This window comes from Gymnoscopelus microlampas (assembly GCF_963454915.1).
Source record: "Gymnoscopelus microlampas genome assembly, chromosome: 7".
Lineage (NCBI taxonomy): Eukaryota > Metazoa > Chordata > Actinopteri > Myctophiformes > Myctophidae > Gymnoscopelus > Gymnoscopelus microlampas.
Genome location: NC_139944.1, coordinates 38,109,908 through 38,126,752, shown reverse-complemented (window position 1 = coordinate 38,126,752; position 16,845 = coordinate 38,109,908). Strand labels below are relative to the sequence as shown.

The 16,845-nt window shown below is 41.3% G+C and overlaps 1 protein-coding gene across 1 annotated transcript in view; it reads left to right on the top strand.

Moving 5' to 3' along the window:
• The window catches only part of cntn4 (contactin 4), a 181,709-nt gene that overhangs the window by 77,487 nt on the left and 87,377 nt on the right, over positions 1-16,845 (top strand). The window contains exons 5-6 of the mRNA XM_084061172.1: positions 8,763-8,966; positions 16,382-16,484. Coding sequence (XP_083917298.1) covers positions 8,763-8,966; positions 16,382-16,484 — 307 coding nt within the window. The remainder of the gene's footprint in view (positions 1-8,762; positions 8,967-16,381; positions 16,485-16,845) is intronic.

Below are 16,845 nucleotides of genomic sequence, written 5' to 3'. Positions count from 1 at the left end.
TTGAGAACTCTCATTTGTACACTCAGATTCAAATGATCACCCAGAATTGTACTTTTATCAGATATAATATATGGCATGTGTTCAAAGAAGTGCTTTCATTCATTTCAGTAACCATATAAAAGAATCATGGCCGACATTGACCAAAACTGAGATCAAAACAATAAAACTGAGTAGAACAACAATGTCTCCCCGTATTCTTTTGTCTCTAGCTGAACCAATTGGGCTCTGTGGGTCCGTAAAGGTATGCCTTTACATAGCTGCATGCTCTGAATACACCTGAATGACGTCATATTGTAGTCTGGGCCGAGCCGAACCAATCTTTTTTCGGCTCTCCCAGTGGAGAATGCATTGGGCTTGATTCTATTTGTACACTCTCAGACTCAGAGTTTAAATGAACACTCAGGATTGTACTGTGTGTGCAGATGTAGGCACAATGGCTGAGGCATGGTGCAGCCACGCGCACGCACACACACGCACACACACACACACACACACACACACACACACACACACACACACACACACACACACACACACACACACACACACACACACCCACACTACGATATTTGGCAGGCCAACATTTGGGCTTTGGGAGCACACCAAAAGTATCTGGTAATTGTTTTTAATGCATTAGACTCTGAAGTAGGGCCACGGGTGTGAGACGAACCAGTTAAATTACGATGAATGTTTCACAGTCACTCTCGCTGACAGTTATGTAGTCTGTCTGAAAAAAATGGTGATGTTTTTTTTTGTCCATAAAAATGTGTCCTGGGAGAGTCCAGCTCTTCCTCCTGCCACTACAGTGAATCACAGGAGCAGAAGGAGTTGAAAAGGCTGTCACTTTATCTCTTTTTCAAAGGCCAATACATTCATGGGCTCCTCGTGTGAGCGAGCGTTGCTTTTTGTACTACTCAGTTATTGTGTCTAGTCTTGGATCTAATGCAGCTATGACCCCCTATTTTCTAATGGAGAGAGACCTTTTAAAACCTCATTTCCTACTTCGTTGCAGGGCAGTGCCGTGCAACCGGAAATAGCCGACCTACAAGCTCACAAGGCGTCGCGTTTGCATATGCCTTGTTGTGAGCTTGCAGGTCTGCTATTTGCGGCACGCGGCACTGTCTCGCGACAGAGCATACGTTTGGCTTAAGGGGCACTCAAGACTCTGTGTGTGTGTGTGCGTGTGCGTGTGATGTATGCATGCGTGTGTGTGCGTGTGAGAGAGATGTGTGTTATTGCAATTCATGCTCCCACCCGAGGCTTTGAGAAAAGCAAGCATGTGCATCCTGTCTAGTCCTGTAAGGGAATATTAGACAAGAGCAATCTCTGAGCCTGGAGCAGACACATGCACATAACACTAGAATGACTACGTCTGTTTGTTTGTTTATTTGCTTTTGTTTTGTATTGTTTTGTTTTAGCCGGCAGCCAATCAGGGGGCTAATGTATTCTTAAAGGGATAGTTCGCCCCAAAAAAAATCCTTTTTACCAGGTTGCAAAACCTGGTCTACACTTGCTAGTCCTGACTTTTGCGTGACTTTTTCCTCATTGGCTGGTCCTTTAGCCAATGAGGGCTCAATGTCCTAATCTAAAGACGACCCACAATACTGTGTTTGGCCACTGTATGTAACTCAAGTGGTAAGTGGCGCTGTTGCTCAATGACCTCTCAGAATATGGGATGTTTAGTGAGAGAAATAAGCAACCTGGTATAATATGACTGTGTCATATCTTGTTTTCATGATTAGTCACCCCATGGAGACTTGAATTCATGGATGTTTTTTTTGTTTTTGTCGCAATCCTAAGCCAGTAATTTGATGACCAGCGGACCTGAAGGCAGCGGTTCCAGTAGGAGATGCAAAGGAGACTCTTTGTGTCTCCTACCGGAACCGCTGCCGGTCATCAAATTATTGGCTTAGGAATGCGACAAAAACTAAAGAATATCCCTACATTCAAGTCTCCATGTGGTGACTAATCGATAGAAAAAAAGTCATTTTGGGGGTGAACTATCCCTAACTTACTGTATGTAGACTAAACATACCAGACTACCAGTATATGGTTCTCTAAGACGTCATGCACAGAAAGACAGCCTCACGAAGAGCTTTTCCTAATTCAGTGAATCCCTGGACTCTGATCAGAGTTCTTTGTGAATGAGGTATCCACTTTACCTCGTATGGTGTCCAGCTGGAACACCATGCCATGTATGGTGTTCCAGCTCTTTCCTTTGGCTCTGGAAACATTTTAGGGAAGCCGGTCAATGATGTATAATATGATATATATGCGCTGTCCCCTGCATCTACATCTTACAACCTTCTGTAGCTTGTAATGTCATCCGATAATTATGAAGTCTCAAGCAGAGCCGGTGGGGACTTTACAGTAGTTATGAGTTTGTTTAGCATGCCTGGGTGCCACTGCTTTGTAACCCAATGATTACATTTGCATATTGTGTTGTCACAGTTAGATATATTATTTGTACCAGCTGTGTCATGATGAATATTTATCGGATACACTGATACTGATAACACTTAACCCATTAAGACCTGGAACGCATCTGTGTCACTTTTAGATTTGAGCTAAAAAGCATTATTTTACACTTTGGCTATTCAAAAATAGCAGATATACAAGCTCATAGCACGGCACCGAGTGCCGCGCTATGAACTTGTAGATCTGCTATTTTTGAAAAATCAAGAAAATGTGTGCAAATCTTTGAATATATCATTTTTAAAGCGAACATTTGTGACTGAAATCTTTGCTTCTGGGGGTCCCAGGAACAAAATATTTTGAGATGGGGGTCCGCGGCCGAATACATGTACATTTTGGGGTCCTTGACTTGAAAAAGTTTGAGAACCACTGACATACGTAGCAACATGAGTTTTTTCTAAAAACTGTTAGGATTTAGACTTGAAAAAGTTTGAGAACCACTGACATACAGTAGAAACATGAGTTTTTTCTAAAAACTGTTAGGATTTAGAAGACATTTTGTAGAATGAACCTCAGGCCTTAATGGGTTAAGTTTCCAAACGGTAGCACCTTTATAAATTAGCCAGTAAGCCATAAAAGACTGAAGCATAATTTTAATGAACCAGCATGGCTCCGCTGATATTGATAGATGGCTTGTTCTGTTTGTTGACCCCCAGTCATAATTATTCCCTGTGTCGAAATGAATATGTATTGTTTCTAGCAGTAGGACTGACTCTGTGGGTGGGCTGAAGGAAGAGATGGAGAAATGGCTGTCTGTCGTCGTGTGTAATCCCATTAGTTACTTTGAACAGGGGGCAGGGTGCCTATCCCCCGCCAACGGAATAGCCTCCCAGTCACTCTAACGGGAAAGCCCCGCCTTGTGTACCTTTAACCCATTAAGACCGGGAACGCATCTGTGTGTCATTTTTAGATTTCTTTGGCTATTCAAAAATAGCAGATATACAAGCTCATAGCGCGGCACCGAGTGCCGCGCTATGAGCTTGTAGATCTGTTATTTTTGAAAAATCATGAAAAATGTGTGCAAATCTTTGATTATATCTATTTTAAAGCGTACTTCTGGTAGGATTCTACAAATGTCTTCTAAAGTTTTTTAAATGTATTTATTATGTTGCTATAATATCAGTGGTTCTCAAACTTTTTTCATGTCAAGGACCCCCCAAAATGTTGTTCCAGGGACCCCCCAGAGGCAAAGATTTGAGTTAAAAATGTTTGCTTCAAAATATATATTCAAAGATTTGCACAAATTTTCATGATTTAAAAAAGGAAAATAGCAGATCTGCTATTTTTGAATAGCCTAAAGTATAAAATAATGGTTAAAGTGGTTACACAGATTCGTTCCCGGCTTTAATGGGTTAAAACACAACTAAAACAATTCAAAAATGTCTCAAACATGTGACCATTGATACATTTGAAATCTTATGTGTCAAAATAGGTTTAGATTTTCTATTGGCCAGGTATTAGACTGTACAGTAGGTATTTAGGTCGTTAGTTAGGCATACATTAGGTATGGTATTTCTGTTTTATTTTTTATTTGTAGGCAGTTGTATATTGTTTTTCTTTCTCTATTTGTCATGTTGTCACTGTGGTGTATTTGTATGTGCGACTACGGATGGAAATTAGCTTCTAGCTAAATCTGGCATTGAAATGTTCATTAATGTGCACTGTCCCGGAAATAAACAAATAAAGTAAAGTAAAGTAAATCACTGATCAACTCGCCTATTGTGCTATTTTAGGTGCAGGACGCCGACATGCAACTGAGTATAAATCCCCCCTAAGAGATAAATAAATAGCCCTCTTTTCTAAAATCATCACCTATTTGTGGTCATTCAATAGTTGCACTGTAGCTATTAGTTGAGGCTGAAGTGAACATTCATCTTGGAGCTCAAATCAGGTTACTGACTGTGTGACAGCGGTGAAAGCAGTAGAAGTAAAACATATTTCCACAATATATGATATGTCATGCTAAACTATTGTTTAACAATGCACACATGGTTATTGGAAACATTTGGTGGATTTGCTTTTGGAAAATGTGTTAGCGTCTTTGTGTTAGCCACACCATCCCTTTGTTATATCGCAGATCCATTTGGGTGTGATTGAAGTGCAAAGTCACACATTTGACTTGTTCCTGTCTTCCTAACTTTGCATATTCGATTTGCACAAACTTAACCCATTAAGACCTGAAGCCGATTCCACAAATGTGTTCTAAATCCCAACAGTACTTTGAGAAAACTTATGTTTCTATATCAGTGGTGCTCAATCTTTTTCATGTCAAGGACCCCCAAAATGATATGTATTTGGCCGCCGACCCCCATCTCAAAATATTTTGTTCCAGGGACCCCCAGAAGCAAAGATTTGAGTTAAAAATGTTCGCTTTAAAACAATATATATTCAAAGATTTGCACACATTTTCACGATTTTTCAAAAATAGCAGATCTACAAGCTCGTAGCGCGGCACTCGGTGCCGCGCTATGAGCTTGTAGGTCTGCTATTTTTGAATAGCCGAAGTGTAAAGTAATGCTTAGCTCAAAGAAAAAAATGATGCAGATGCGTTCCGGGTCTAAATGGGTTAAAAGTACCAAGCTATGCGCCTTTTGAATGTATTCCAGCGTCTCCAATTGACTGAGGTTCATTTATAGTGGCTTCTGCAAAGCGATCAATAACTGCTCGGCACAATAATTCAATCCCACACAGTGAAGTTTTAGATGTAAAGTATAGTGCAGCACAGGTGACCAGAATGCAAAAACATTATTTGCATTATTATTATCATTATTGTTGGTGGTGGTGGTGGTGGTAGTAATATTACACAATTATAAGTTATAACATAATTACTAATTTCAAGGTCAACTGTATTTCAAAGAGATGCTTTGCTTTGCAAGGTCTCCTCACCCAATGTTGCATTCGTTGGAACGAAAAGAAAGGCAGAGTTAATAAAACAAATGTCAATTTGAGCCGATGTGCCAAAGCTGCTCTCGTCATACTGATTAAGCTGATTCCCTGTCACCATGGAAATGCTGTTTACACAGTGCAAATATGTTAATATTGATTTCCCTTGGCATTTGGATTTCTACACTAATTATAAGTTCTCTTATGAGAAGTCCTGCTTTTTGTAAGGGGAGTGAAGTATCAATCAATCTGACTTGACGATGAATTAATAGTCATACAAATATAATTAGTATTAACGATTTAATTGCGTTTTTGGCATTGAACTTTGGAACATAATGATACAGATCTAATTTCTGTTTGGCTTTTAGGCTTGGTAAACAGAAATGGCACAGGACAGATATGACAAACTAGATAAAGTGCTCCTCGAAGCACAGGTCTCCGCCAGGTCAAATAGGTTATTGTGGCCTCCTGGTGGCGCTATAATAGGCCAATGTGAAAAGGGTGCCATTTCTTCTCGGGCCTTTCACAGAAAGCAGGCACTGCATTCATGATTTGAGGCATTTTGTTGCAAAAATGTGTTTTGCTAAAGTAGACTTGCTGGTGGAGCTATAACAGGCCCATTTGAAAAGGGTGGCATTTTTTCCTCTGCCTAGTGGGGATGTGCGTTCAAAATGTCACGGAAATCGCAAGCTGCGTTCATGATTTGAGGCATTTTGTTCAAAACGGACCAATCCTGTACATTTTGGAAGCCAATCTTATATGGAAAATCGGACAGATCCGTGTTGATCACATGACTATATACTGTGTACCGATTTGGGTGATTTTTGGACAAAATCTGTTGGAGTAATATAAAAGAAAATAAACGGCCTCATGGTGGCGCTATAGCTGATATGAAAAATTTGCAGCAGAGGTTCTGCTTTGGCATCCAGGGAGTGTGTGTGCACAGTTTCGCAGTGACCGGGCCAACGGTGCCGGAGATTAGCTGGTCACAGACAGAAGGACACACAGACACACGGACAAGGTGCAAAACATAGTCTCGCGCATGCCTTTCGGCCTGGCAGAGACAATAACTTATACGAAGAACTGACTGTGACTGACTGTCTCTAATACTGATATTTAATAATTTTATACTTTGTTTATTTAATGTGGAAATAGCCGATCTACAGGCTCACAACACGTCACGACGCGTTGTGAGCTTGTAGATCGTTTATTTCCACTATTTTTATTTCAAATATTTGAAAAAGTATCAAAAATTTTCAACACAAATATGCAAAAATAAATTGCGACTATCTCAAGTAATTGGGATTAGGCAATGATGTAATCATTGTGAAAGGCCTACGCATGAAGACATAAAATCGGTTCCTTTTGACTGTAATGTAAATATCCTTGTGACGGCTTGTGGCTCCTTGGCTATCTCATTATATTCCCACTCTCGGTGGGATTCCACAGCCTGTGTTTTGTCATTCATTCATGTGCGTTGTAAACATTGGACGAGAGCAGGTGCAGCCACGTTGCAAAAGCACTGGAGAGGAAACGAGCACAAAAACATGCCTTGTCCCGCCTTCGAGTGTTCCTTCTCCCCGTGGCCCTCTCTCCTGTGCCACCCTACCCTCTGTTCGGCTTCAGCACGCACATACACACGCACGCACGCACGCACACACACACACACACACACGCGCGCGCGTGCGAGCACGCACACACGAGCACGGCAGTGATGGAAAGTAACTAAGTACATTTACTTAAGTACTGTACCTACAGTAAGTACCATTTTGAGGTGTTTGTACTTTATTTGAGTAATTCCAACTTCCAATACTTTTACTTCTACTCCACTTCATCTCAGTTCCAAATATTGTGCTTTTACTCCACTACATTTACGTGTTTGATTTTAGTTACTAGTTACTTTGTAGATTTTGATTATTTTTACAAAACATACATTAACCACTTCAGCCCTATATACACTTCGGCCATTTGAAAATAGCCGATCTACAAGCTCATTGTGAGCTTGTAGATCTGCTATTTTCAAAAGTGAAATGGGAGATTCGGCATAATGAGTAGGCTACTTTGTACTTTTTGTGCTTTAAGTACATTTTGATACCAATACTTTTGTGTCACACACACACACACACACACATACACACACACGCACACGCACACGCACACACACGCACACGCACACGCACACACAGAGGCACACACACAATGCAAAGCCCAAGCCCTGGCTTAGAGCTACATCAATTGGCCGGCTCCACCGTCTCTCTTGTACTGTACCTGTTTTTTCTAACAGCCAGCTGGACTGCAAGGACATGCTGAGATAAATGGCCGGGCGGTTTGGACGGATATAAGGGAAGGAGTCCTCCAAGACCATGTTGTTTAATTACCAGCCTACTAACAAGTGGAAAGGGTTTGATTTGACTCAGCAGGGAAATATACTAGAGGCTGTGTCTGTCAATTAGACTGGTTGAACCCCCACCGAAGCTGATTTCGCTATGTAACATCATTCACATGCAATGTCTTGCTTAAAGGTCAGCGTGTGTTTGGTTCATTTTGAAACATTTCTACACAGTGATGTGACGTTGGACATAATATGCTGACATTTAAACTTCCAGAGTGCTCATTGATTATAGCCGTCTGACACTTACAGTTCTTGCTAATAATATGCTCTGCACCCTAACCTACCTTTTGCTCTCTTTAAATACAAGCTCACAACATGACGCGTTGTGAGCTTGTAGATCGGCTATTTTCAGGGAATGTTCCCTGTAATCTAGACTTATCTTGCAGCTTTTATGAAACGTTCTGGTGTCAAGAGTTTATTATGCTTTTAGGATGCTATGAAATAGAATGATCAAGGAATTCTCATTATGGATTCAGCAGCAGCCCCACTAGAAAGATCATATTGCTTTTTGTCAGTGATGAAAGAAGTACTTACATGTTTTAGTACAAGTTTCAATACTGCAATGTAGATATACTCTGTTTCAAGTTCCATATTCAAAATGTACTTGTAGTAAAAGTACAAAATGATCGGCATCAAAATATACGTAAAGTACCAAAAGTAAAAGTACTCATTGTGCAGAATGTCCCATTTCACAAGTTCAAAATGTATGAAATGTTTTAGAAAATAGCCGATCTCATTCTGAGCTTGTAGATCTGCTATTTTCAAACGGCCGAAATATATATAGGGCTGAAGTGGTTGGTGTGTTTTGTAATAATAATAAAAATCTACAAAGTAGCTACAACTAATGTTACTAATGTTTTCATATAGTTGTAGCGGTACAATATTTATTTTTAATAAAATGAAAGGAAAGGTATTCTATGGTATTTTGAAAAGAGTATTTGATGTGACACCTTTTCAACTGCATTATAGTTTAGTTTTATTTTAACATGTTCCTCTTTTTTTTCCTCCACAGACCTGATATTCACCTGGATTTTTAACGAGTACCCGTCGTTCGTGAAGCAGGACACTCGCCGTTTTATCTCCCAGGAGACGGGGAACCTGTACATCGCCAAAGTGGAACCTTCTGACGTGGGCAACTACACCTGTGTGGTGACCAACACTGTCACAAAGACCAGGGTTCAGGGGCCACCGACACCACTAGTGCTACGCAGTGATGGTGAGCCCTATACATCCACCCTTCATTACCACCGTTATAACGTTTGAAAGTGATAATAGTAGTTAGTTCTCCCTGAAATGTGCCCTGGATAAACCCAGCTCTCTCTTACAGCGCTGAAGATATTTGGTTGGTTTATCCCATTAAGACCTGGAACGCATCTGTGTCACTTTTTGTTTGTTTACACTTTGGCTATTCAAAAATAGCCAAAATATTTTGAGATGGGGGTCTGCGGCCAAATACATATAAGTTTGGGGGTCCTTGAATTGGAAAAGTTTTTGCACCACTGATATGGAAACATACGTTTTTCTGAATACTGTTGGGAATTGGAAGACATTTGTAGAATTGCCTTCAGGTCTTAAAGGTTTATGAAAGAGACGTGGTAAATATTGCACTGGATTTGCCCCATGGACATAATAAAAAGCCAACCTTGTTTTGCTTTTTGGGGGAAAATATAAAGTAGGACAAGTGGACTTGAGGAATACAAATGAAATGCAAAGGTTAATTAGCTTTTTCTCTCCTAATTTCGGCATGTCCTTCGGTGTGTTGATCCAATGCTTTAGGTTGGCCTTATCAAGCCACTCCGGTGGAAAGGTTATCCTCCTCTGCAAGCAATCTAATTGTGGACCTTTGTCCCAGAAGGATGTTCTTCTCCATTTTTATGTAATCTTACAGAAGACAATAAAATTGCCCTTTGATGGCACAGTGGTAAAGTGCCTGCCCACAGGTTGTGGGGTTTCAAATCCACCATGTGGTACATTTGGTTTTGTCGAGCGTCTACACGAACAGTGGCCCGTGTTCGGGGAAGGGAAGCTGGGGCGGGGAGGATGATAATTGTCACTGCACGTAATCCTATACGGGCTGGGTCGGTACCTGTCAATAGGGAGTGTTGGGCGGCAGTGTTGATTTCGTCGACTAAAACGATGGCGAAAAATGTTGGTCGACTACCTTTTTTCACTGACGAAAACTAAATAAAAACTAAATAAAAACTAAGCTATGATGACTAAAACTAAGACTAAATATATTGGCAATTTCATCAACAAATAAAAACTAGACGTAAAATGTTAGTGAGGGATCTAGTGGAGAAGAGATCCAGTAGAACTAAAAGACAAGTCATTTGATGTTTGGTTGCGCTCGGGTGTTGCGCTCTGAAAATAGCAGCTGCGACGCGTTGTGAGCTTGTAGATCTGCTATTTTCAACATGCAACCAAGTGTAAAATCAGCCATTACGACGCCATTAAGGCACCGCCAAAATACATTTTAGTCGACTAAATCAACTGTAGATTTAGTCGACTATAATCTTATGATATTTAGTCGACTAAAACTTTACACGTTTCAGATGACTAAAATATGACTAAAACTAAATGGATTTTTATTCAAAAGACTTTGACTAAAACTAAATCAAAATGTGCTGTCAAAAACAACACTGGTGGGCGGGAGGAGTAGGACGAAGGCTCTACATCCTCCCGGTGGGGGCTCCTCACTGGTGGTTGAGTCAGTAGGATACAACAGCAGTGACAACACAGAAATGTGTGTGGGGAGGAATCAATTGGCATAACGACTAAATTGGGGAGAAATAGGGGGAGAAAGCAAAAAAGAAAAGAGGGCTGTAACATTTAGAGTTAAGATGCAATATTCTGGGGTGTTTGGATGGCTCAGGGGTAAAGTTCCTGCCTGTACCACCATGGAGACTGGGGTTTGAATGCTCCACGGTGCCTTTGGTTTGGCTGTGTGTTCCAATGAACACAGCTGGTTGTTTTTCCGCATGGGGATCTCTGTCACTGCATTAGAGACTCCTGCAGGTTGGTCAGGGCTCATGTTCATTGGGAGGAAAGGATACCAAACAAAAAAAACCCAGCCAAACAGCATTTAAAGAGATGAATGTTCAATGTTGAACACAGTATGAAATGGATACAGTGATACCTCGACCCATTAGAATATTATTAGTACCACTCAAAGACTACTCTGCTATTATTCACACATGGGGAAACAGACTCAGCAACCAATCTATCTTCAAATGTTGCCACTACCTGTAAAGATGGGTGGTAACACAATATGGTGCCTTGCCCAGATAGTACAGATACCTGTAACTTTTCTCGCATTTCTAATTCAATAACTATCATTGCATTTATCACATTTTGAACACTAGTACATTGGCAGATGTGGGTCATCACTTTTTACACATGTCGCTCTGGACTGGGTCTTTTTTAATTAGCTCTAAGATTAGATGGATAGTGTAGTGTGCATAAAAACACAGTTGACTTATACAGTACTTCACTTCGCTTCTGATATTTTGATGAGGTGTAATGATGTCTGTTTCAAGTTGGTTTCCTTGGGGAATTAATTTTACACATTTACTACTGTATAATGTTGTTTACCTGATTGTGACTAAGCAGTGAATTATGTGATTATGTGATGTTTGAACAGATTTGAGAAATCCATTTTCCAAGTGATACCAGAGCAATTCACCCCTTTGGTGAATTCCTTTATTTAATTGATGTTGAAGTAGTGCTCTGGTATCAAACCATCAATACCAATCAAGAGGGTCACATTAAACAGGTGTCTCCTACAAAAGGCTTTTGGTATAAATTTACTAGACTCCTCTTATACCTGTCTCGTTAACATAGGTTATAGGGCTGTGGTATTGGACAAGTCATGATAAGGATCTGAATTAGCTTTCACTGTCTTTCAGGCAACCACCCAGATAACACATGCCTCACAAAATCAAAGAGATTAAATTTGCCTGTTTCCTCCACCTCGAGAGCCATTTTAACCGTAGTGTTGAAAAAGCGTGTCGTAAAACAGCTTCTTTTGAAACCAAGAATAGCTTTTTCTGGCACCATTTGAAGGTAAGGCTAATTTGTAGAAATATAGAAAGGGGCACTCAGCGGAGGCACACGCCTCCATCATTATGTCTGTGTGGTCCTTGTAATGACATTCGTTTGGCATTGTGCGCGTATGAAAAGGCCATTGGCGAAAGGCTTTGATAAAGTATGCTGATAATTAATACCTTGTGTCAGTTCTACTTGTACAGGAATACGAATCAGTGCGTAACTGTAAATGACAGTGGCCCCCATGTCTGTTCAAATTGACATAAAATGAAATATAATAAAGTAGTTAGAGCCGGCAGCCAAAGTGTGGCAATAAGTCAGTCTATGAAAGTAATACAAACAAGGCAATTTGGGGAAAGTGCAAATTGTGGTTGCCCCGGCACAGGTAAAAGGTTGAAGCCGTCGAGACCTGAGGAAATCGCAGGGGAAAATAGTGTTGCTATGACACACGGTCAGAAGTGAAAGGATTTGCACTCAGAGGCCCTGCAACATTTGATTCAAGTTTGGGACTGATTGGTTCATTGATAGACGGTAATTTTGTTAAAACAGGCCCCTAGGGAAGACAATAACAGCCAAACAGTATGGACTCAAATAAAGCAATAAGCCACAAGAGGCCATGGTTTACCGTGGATTTTAGAACGGCCACGAGGCATAGTGAGGCACGACGCAGAGCAGAGTGCCTCCAGCCTTCTGCAGTACAGTGAATATTGTAAATAAGATGTTAGTGCATACTGATACATACAGTCCTAGGTGTGTTTTTATTGAGTATTTTACCACAGGACTCATCAAATGACAATCAGAGACTGAAACCATCCGTTTAAGGACAGCAAAATGTGAATTAGGCTGTTGTAGCACCACCATAAGAATGATTTTAAGAATATTCAAGGTTTCAGTTCCTTGTCGTGCAGAATGCACAAGAAATTTGACACTGATCAGTGTAGTAGATTGCAAGATTAGCCACGGACACACAGACAGATGGGCGAAATCCTTTCAGGCCTGGCGGAGATTAGACTGAAAGAACGAGCCCAATCGATGGTCTTGAAGGGCGGATCCAAACCCAGGCGCTGGATTCCAACGCTGCTTCCTATTGCTTCACCAATCTATGCCCCCCCCCCCCCCCCCCCCCCGGCCTGTGCACGGAGCACGCTGACGTCACCAAATTTAGAGCGACGCCCCTCTGCACTCTGATTGGTTAGGAGATAACAAGGTCCTAAGACCAGCGTTCCTGCAAGGTTCTCCCAGACTTTTTTTCTTTTGAAACAAAAGGCATGGGTTTCCGAGGCTAGGCGGAGATAAACATTCATGTGACGAGAAAATTCATTCAAACAAAATTCACATCTGTTAGTCCGAAAGATGATGGACAGTTTTGATTTGTTGACGTGAAGAAGTCAAACAGCCTAGAAAGCCAAAATCAATATATACCACTCTCCCCACTCATTGAGTGAGTGACAAATACTGGAACTGCTCTGCTGACAGTAAATGGCGGAAAGACTTTGTAGATGTAATGACAGCACCCATTGGGATTTTAGTTCATAGCTGTAAGCATAAATTTCACAGGGATGTAAAATCTCAAGCCTTCTAAACAGTCAAAAAAAGGAATGTTAATTACCAGCTGCGACAGCAGTGGCGTCGTTAGGGGTGGGCTTCGGTGGCTATAGCCACCAATGTTTTGTCCAAAGCCACCAATAAAAAAAAAAAAAAAAATTAAAAAATTAAAAGCTTTTTTTTTTTTTTTGAATTATATATCTATCACCCTAACCTAACCCTACCCCTAACCCTAAAACCGAAATAAGGTAACAAAAAACGGGGGGAAAAGCACCCTAATCCGCGAAATCCGCGAAAAAAATCGCGCGCACGCGCGCGGGAGGAGGGGCACATGCACGCGCGCTGCGCGCGCTTGCATGTGCCCATTGCCTGCGGGGCTAAGCCCCCGACCTAGTAGAGACCTAGCGACGCGTCTGTGCGACAGCGTGGCTGGCATTGTTTTCACCTCGTGAATGTGGGAGTGTTTATACAGTATGTCTGTCTGTGAACAGATTTTGCCAACGCCAGTGTGTTGTAGTAGTGTCACAAATGATGCATAGCCTGCGAGTTAGTTCGGGCAGAGACCCTCGAGAGGTTTACATTATGCGCTTGTTTGCCCCCACCACCGCCCCAGCACCACCACCAGTGCGGGCTCTGCTTTTCCTACGAGTTCTGTTTATCCCCTGGGGGGACATTATGTGTATCTCCCTGCTCTTAAATGGTTGTATTCTAATAGTGCTGAGCAGGGAGTAATATTATAGCAGAGCCTGAACGCCAAGATCAAATAATGTTCACACAAAAATATATGAATATTTATTTATAAATAAAGAAATGTTTTCAATCTATTTGTTAGTTATCTGCCTGAACTGTGCAAGATGTTGTCATCTAACTTTATAGTTTAGTGTGTAGTTGAGATCACAAAGAAAGGCCGAGTTCAAAGATGGGTGTGGTCTGAGCAAGGGCACCAGAAGTAGGGGTAAACAGATACTGGCTTGCTGAGACTTTTTTTCCCATTATCATTGCCAGTGTTGCCAGATTCTGTGAGAGAAACAAGCAACCAGGTCTTGGAAAACCTGCCCAAAAGAAGCGACTATGGGCCACATGAGCACTTTAACATATACTGTACATCAGCTATTTGAAAATAGCAGATCTACAAGCTCACAACGCGGATGCGACGCGTTGTGAGCTTGTAGATCGGCTATTTTCAAATAAAATCTTGCGGGGAAATTGTAATAAGCAGATCTGGCAACCCTGATCATTGCTACTAGCCTGGTAAACCCTCCCTCCAGAAATCTCCATTTCCATTTGATTTCTGGAGTGAGTCTGGCCTGATCGCCCATTCTGCAATATTGGCTGTGGGCTGGAGTTGGGCGGGAGTAATACCGTTGACTGACAACCCCTTCAGCCAATGATCGTTTTTCCCCTTCAGCCAATCAGCAGTTCATTTTTACCACCTCCAGACTATGTGACGCAACGGGACTTTTGAGACGACCATGCCCAAAATAGGTTGCCTTATTGGGATACATGCGTGTCACTCCCCGCCCCTGCCGGTTCTCTAAATTTATATTTTTAAATAGGCTCTGTCATGATTAATTGACCACATATATGAACAACTAAATTCTATCCAAACGATATCTTAATAGTAAATTCCGTGCCTCAAAAAAGAAGTTTGAGGCCTTTTTAAAAACGGAAGTAAGAAGTGAAGGCACTCGCAGAAACAACAATGGCTGCCATTCGTCTTTTGTCGGCGCACTCAGGCTGCACTCGGCTTCATTCGGGCTCACTCGAACTCGCCACCTGATTGGCCAACTGTCGCTGTCAATCACAGAACGATGAGCGACGACGCTGATAGGCTCGGTTATTTGGTAATGCACTAGAAACCCCCACAATGGGCGTTCAGGCCAGACTCACACCAGAAATCAAATGGAAATGAGATTTCTGGAGGGAGGGTTTACCAGGCTACATTGCTACAACATGTTTTTAAAAATTTGACCAGTACCAGTGTAATAAGTGTAATATCAAGCCCAAATGTAAATAAAATATGTTGCAGATGCGACACATTGTGGGGTTGTAGATCATCTATTTTTGACGTGCGACACCTTCCTGTGAGTATAAATCAGGTTTTAGACTGTGTGTCCGCTCCGCTGGAGAACTACCACTACCCTTTTGGCTTCTTTCTCTCCTCAATCTTTCAAAAGGAAGTGAGCCACCGTTTGAGCATTCTCCAGCAGAGCTGAGAGCAGCACATGTTTTAAGCACAGAGGCTATTGAGTGCTAGATGTGTAAAAATATTCTAAATTCTTAGCAGCAGGGCGCTGTGCTTCAAACGTGTTTTTTGACTGTCATATGATAACAGCGGGGGGTCCTGGCTAGAACCTCCATCCACACAGCATCTGTTTGAGCACTTAGCTGAAATAGTAATGCCTTTTGGGCACAGGTTCCTGCCCCCGGGTTCGAAGCCTTTGAAGGTGTTTGTTAACCCTTTAAGACCGGGACTGCAGCATCTGTGTGTCATTTAACATTTTCTTTGGGCTATTCAAAAATAGCAGATATACAAGCTCATAGCGCGGCACCGAGTGCCGCGCTATGAGCTTGTAGATCTGCTACTTTTGAAAAAATCAGGAAAAGTTGTGCAAATATTTGAACTTTCTTTTGGCGGACATTTGTAACTCAAATCTTTGCTTCTGGGGGTTCCTGGAACTAAATATTTTACAAATGTTCGCTTTTAAAATATATATAATCCAAGATTTTGACACGAATTTTCACGACTTTTCAAAAATAGCAAATATCTGCTATTTTTGAATAGCCCAAAGAAATCTAAAAAATATACACAGATGCTGCGTTCCCGGTCTTAAAGGTTTAATATCCCTGTATGCTAACCAAACCAAGAATATTTCAACCTTCTTCTGCTTTATGAACTCTAGTGGCAATGTCAGAAAACTAATAAATGTGACTGTGTGCACTTTCATGCTCTCCACAGAGGATGGACCCTATGCTTCACTAGCAGGGCTTTGGTCTTGTAGACACTGACTAAAGCTTTTGTCTTTTGCATTTATCCTTCAGGTGTGATGGGCGAATATGAGCCAAAGATCGAAGTACAATTTCCAGAGGTTGTCCACGTAGCCAAAGGATCCACTGTAAAACTGGAATGCTTCGCTCTGGGGAAGTATGTACAACTCAAGCTTAATTACCACAGCTCACTGACATATTTTAAAAGAAAAATGTTAGTAGAAAGGCGGCATTGATATTTTTCATGTGTATATCAACCATGGCTGCACCTCTTAGATGTTAGTTTCATGCTTTATGTATAAGTAATGCTTAACACATTCACTGGCAGAATTCTTTCAGATTTTCTTTCAGTTTTATGCCAAGAGATTTTTCATTGAAAAAAAAAAAGTACTCAGGAGCCGAGATACAGAATTTTTAAGTTTTAAGTTAACAAGGAAGTGGATGGGAGTCTAGATCTTCTTGGTCTTTGGGTCAAAATAAAAATAAAAATTGAGTTAACTCGATCTAGGCAATCAATG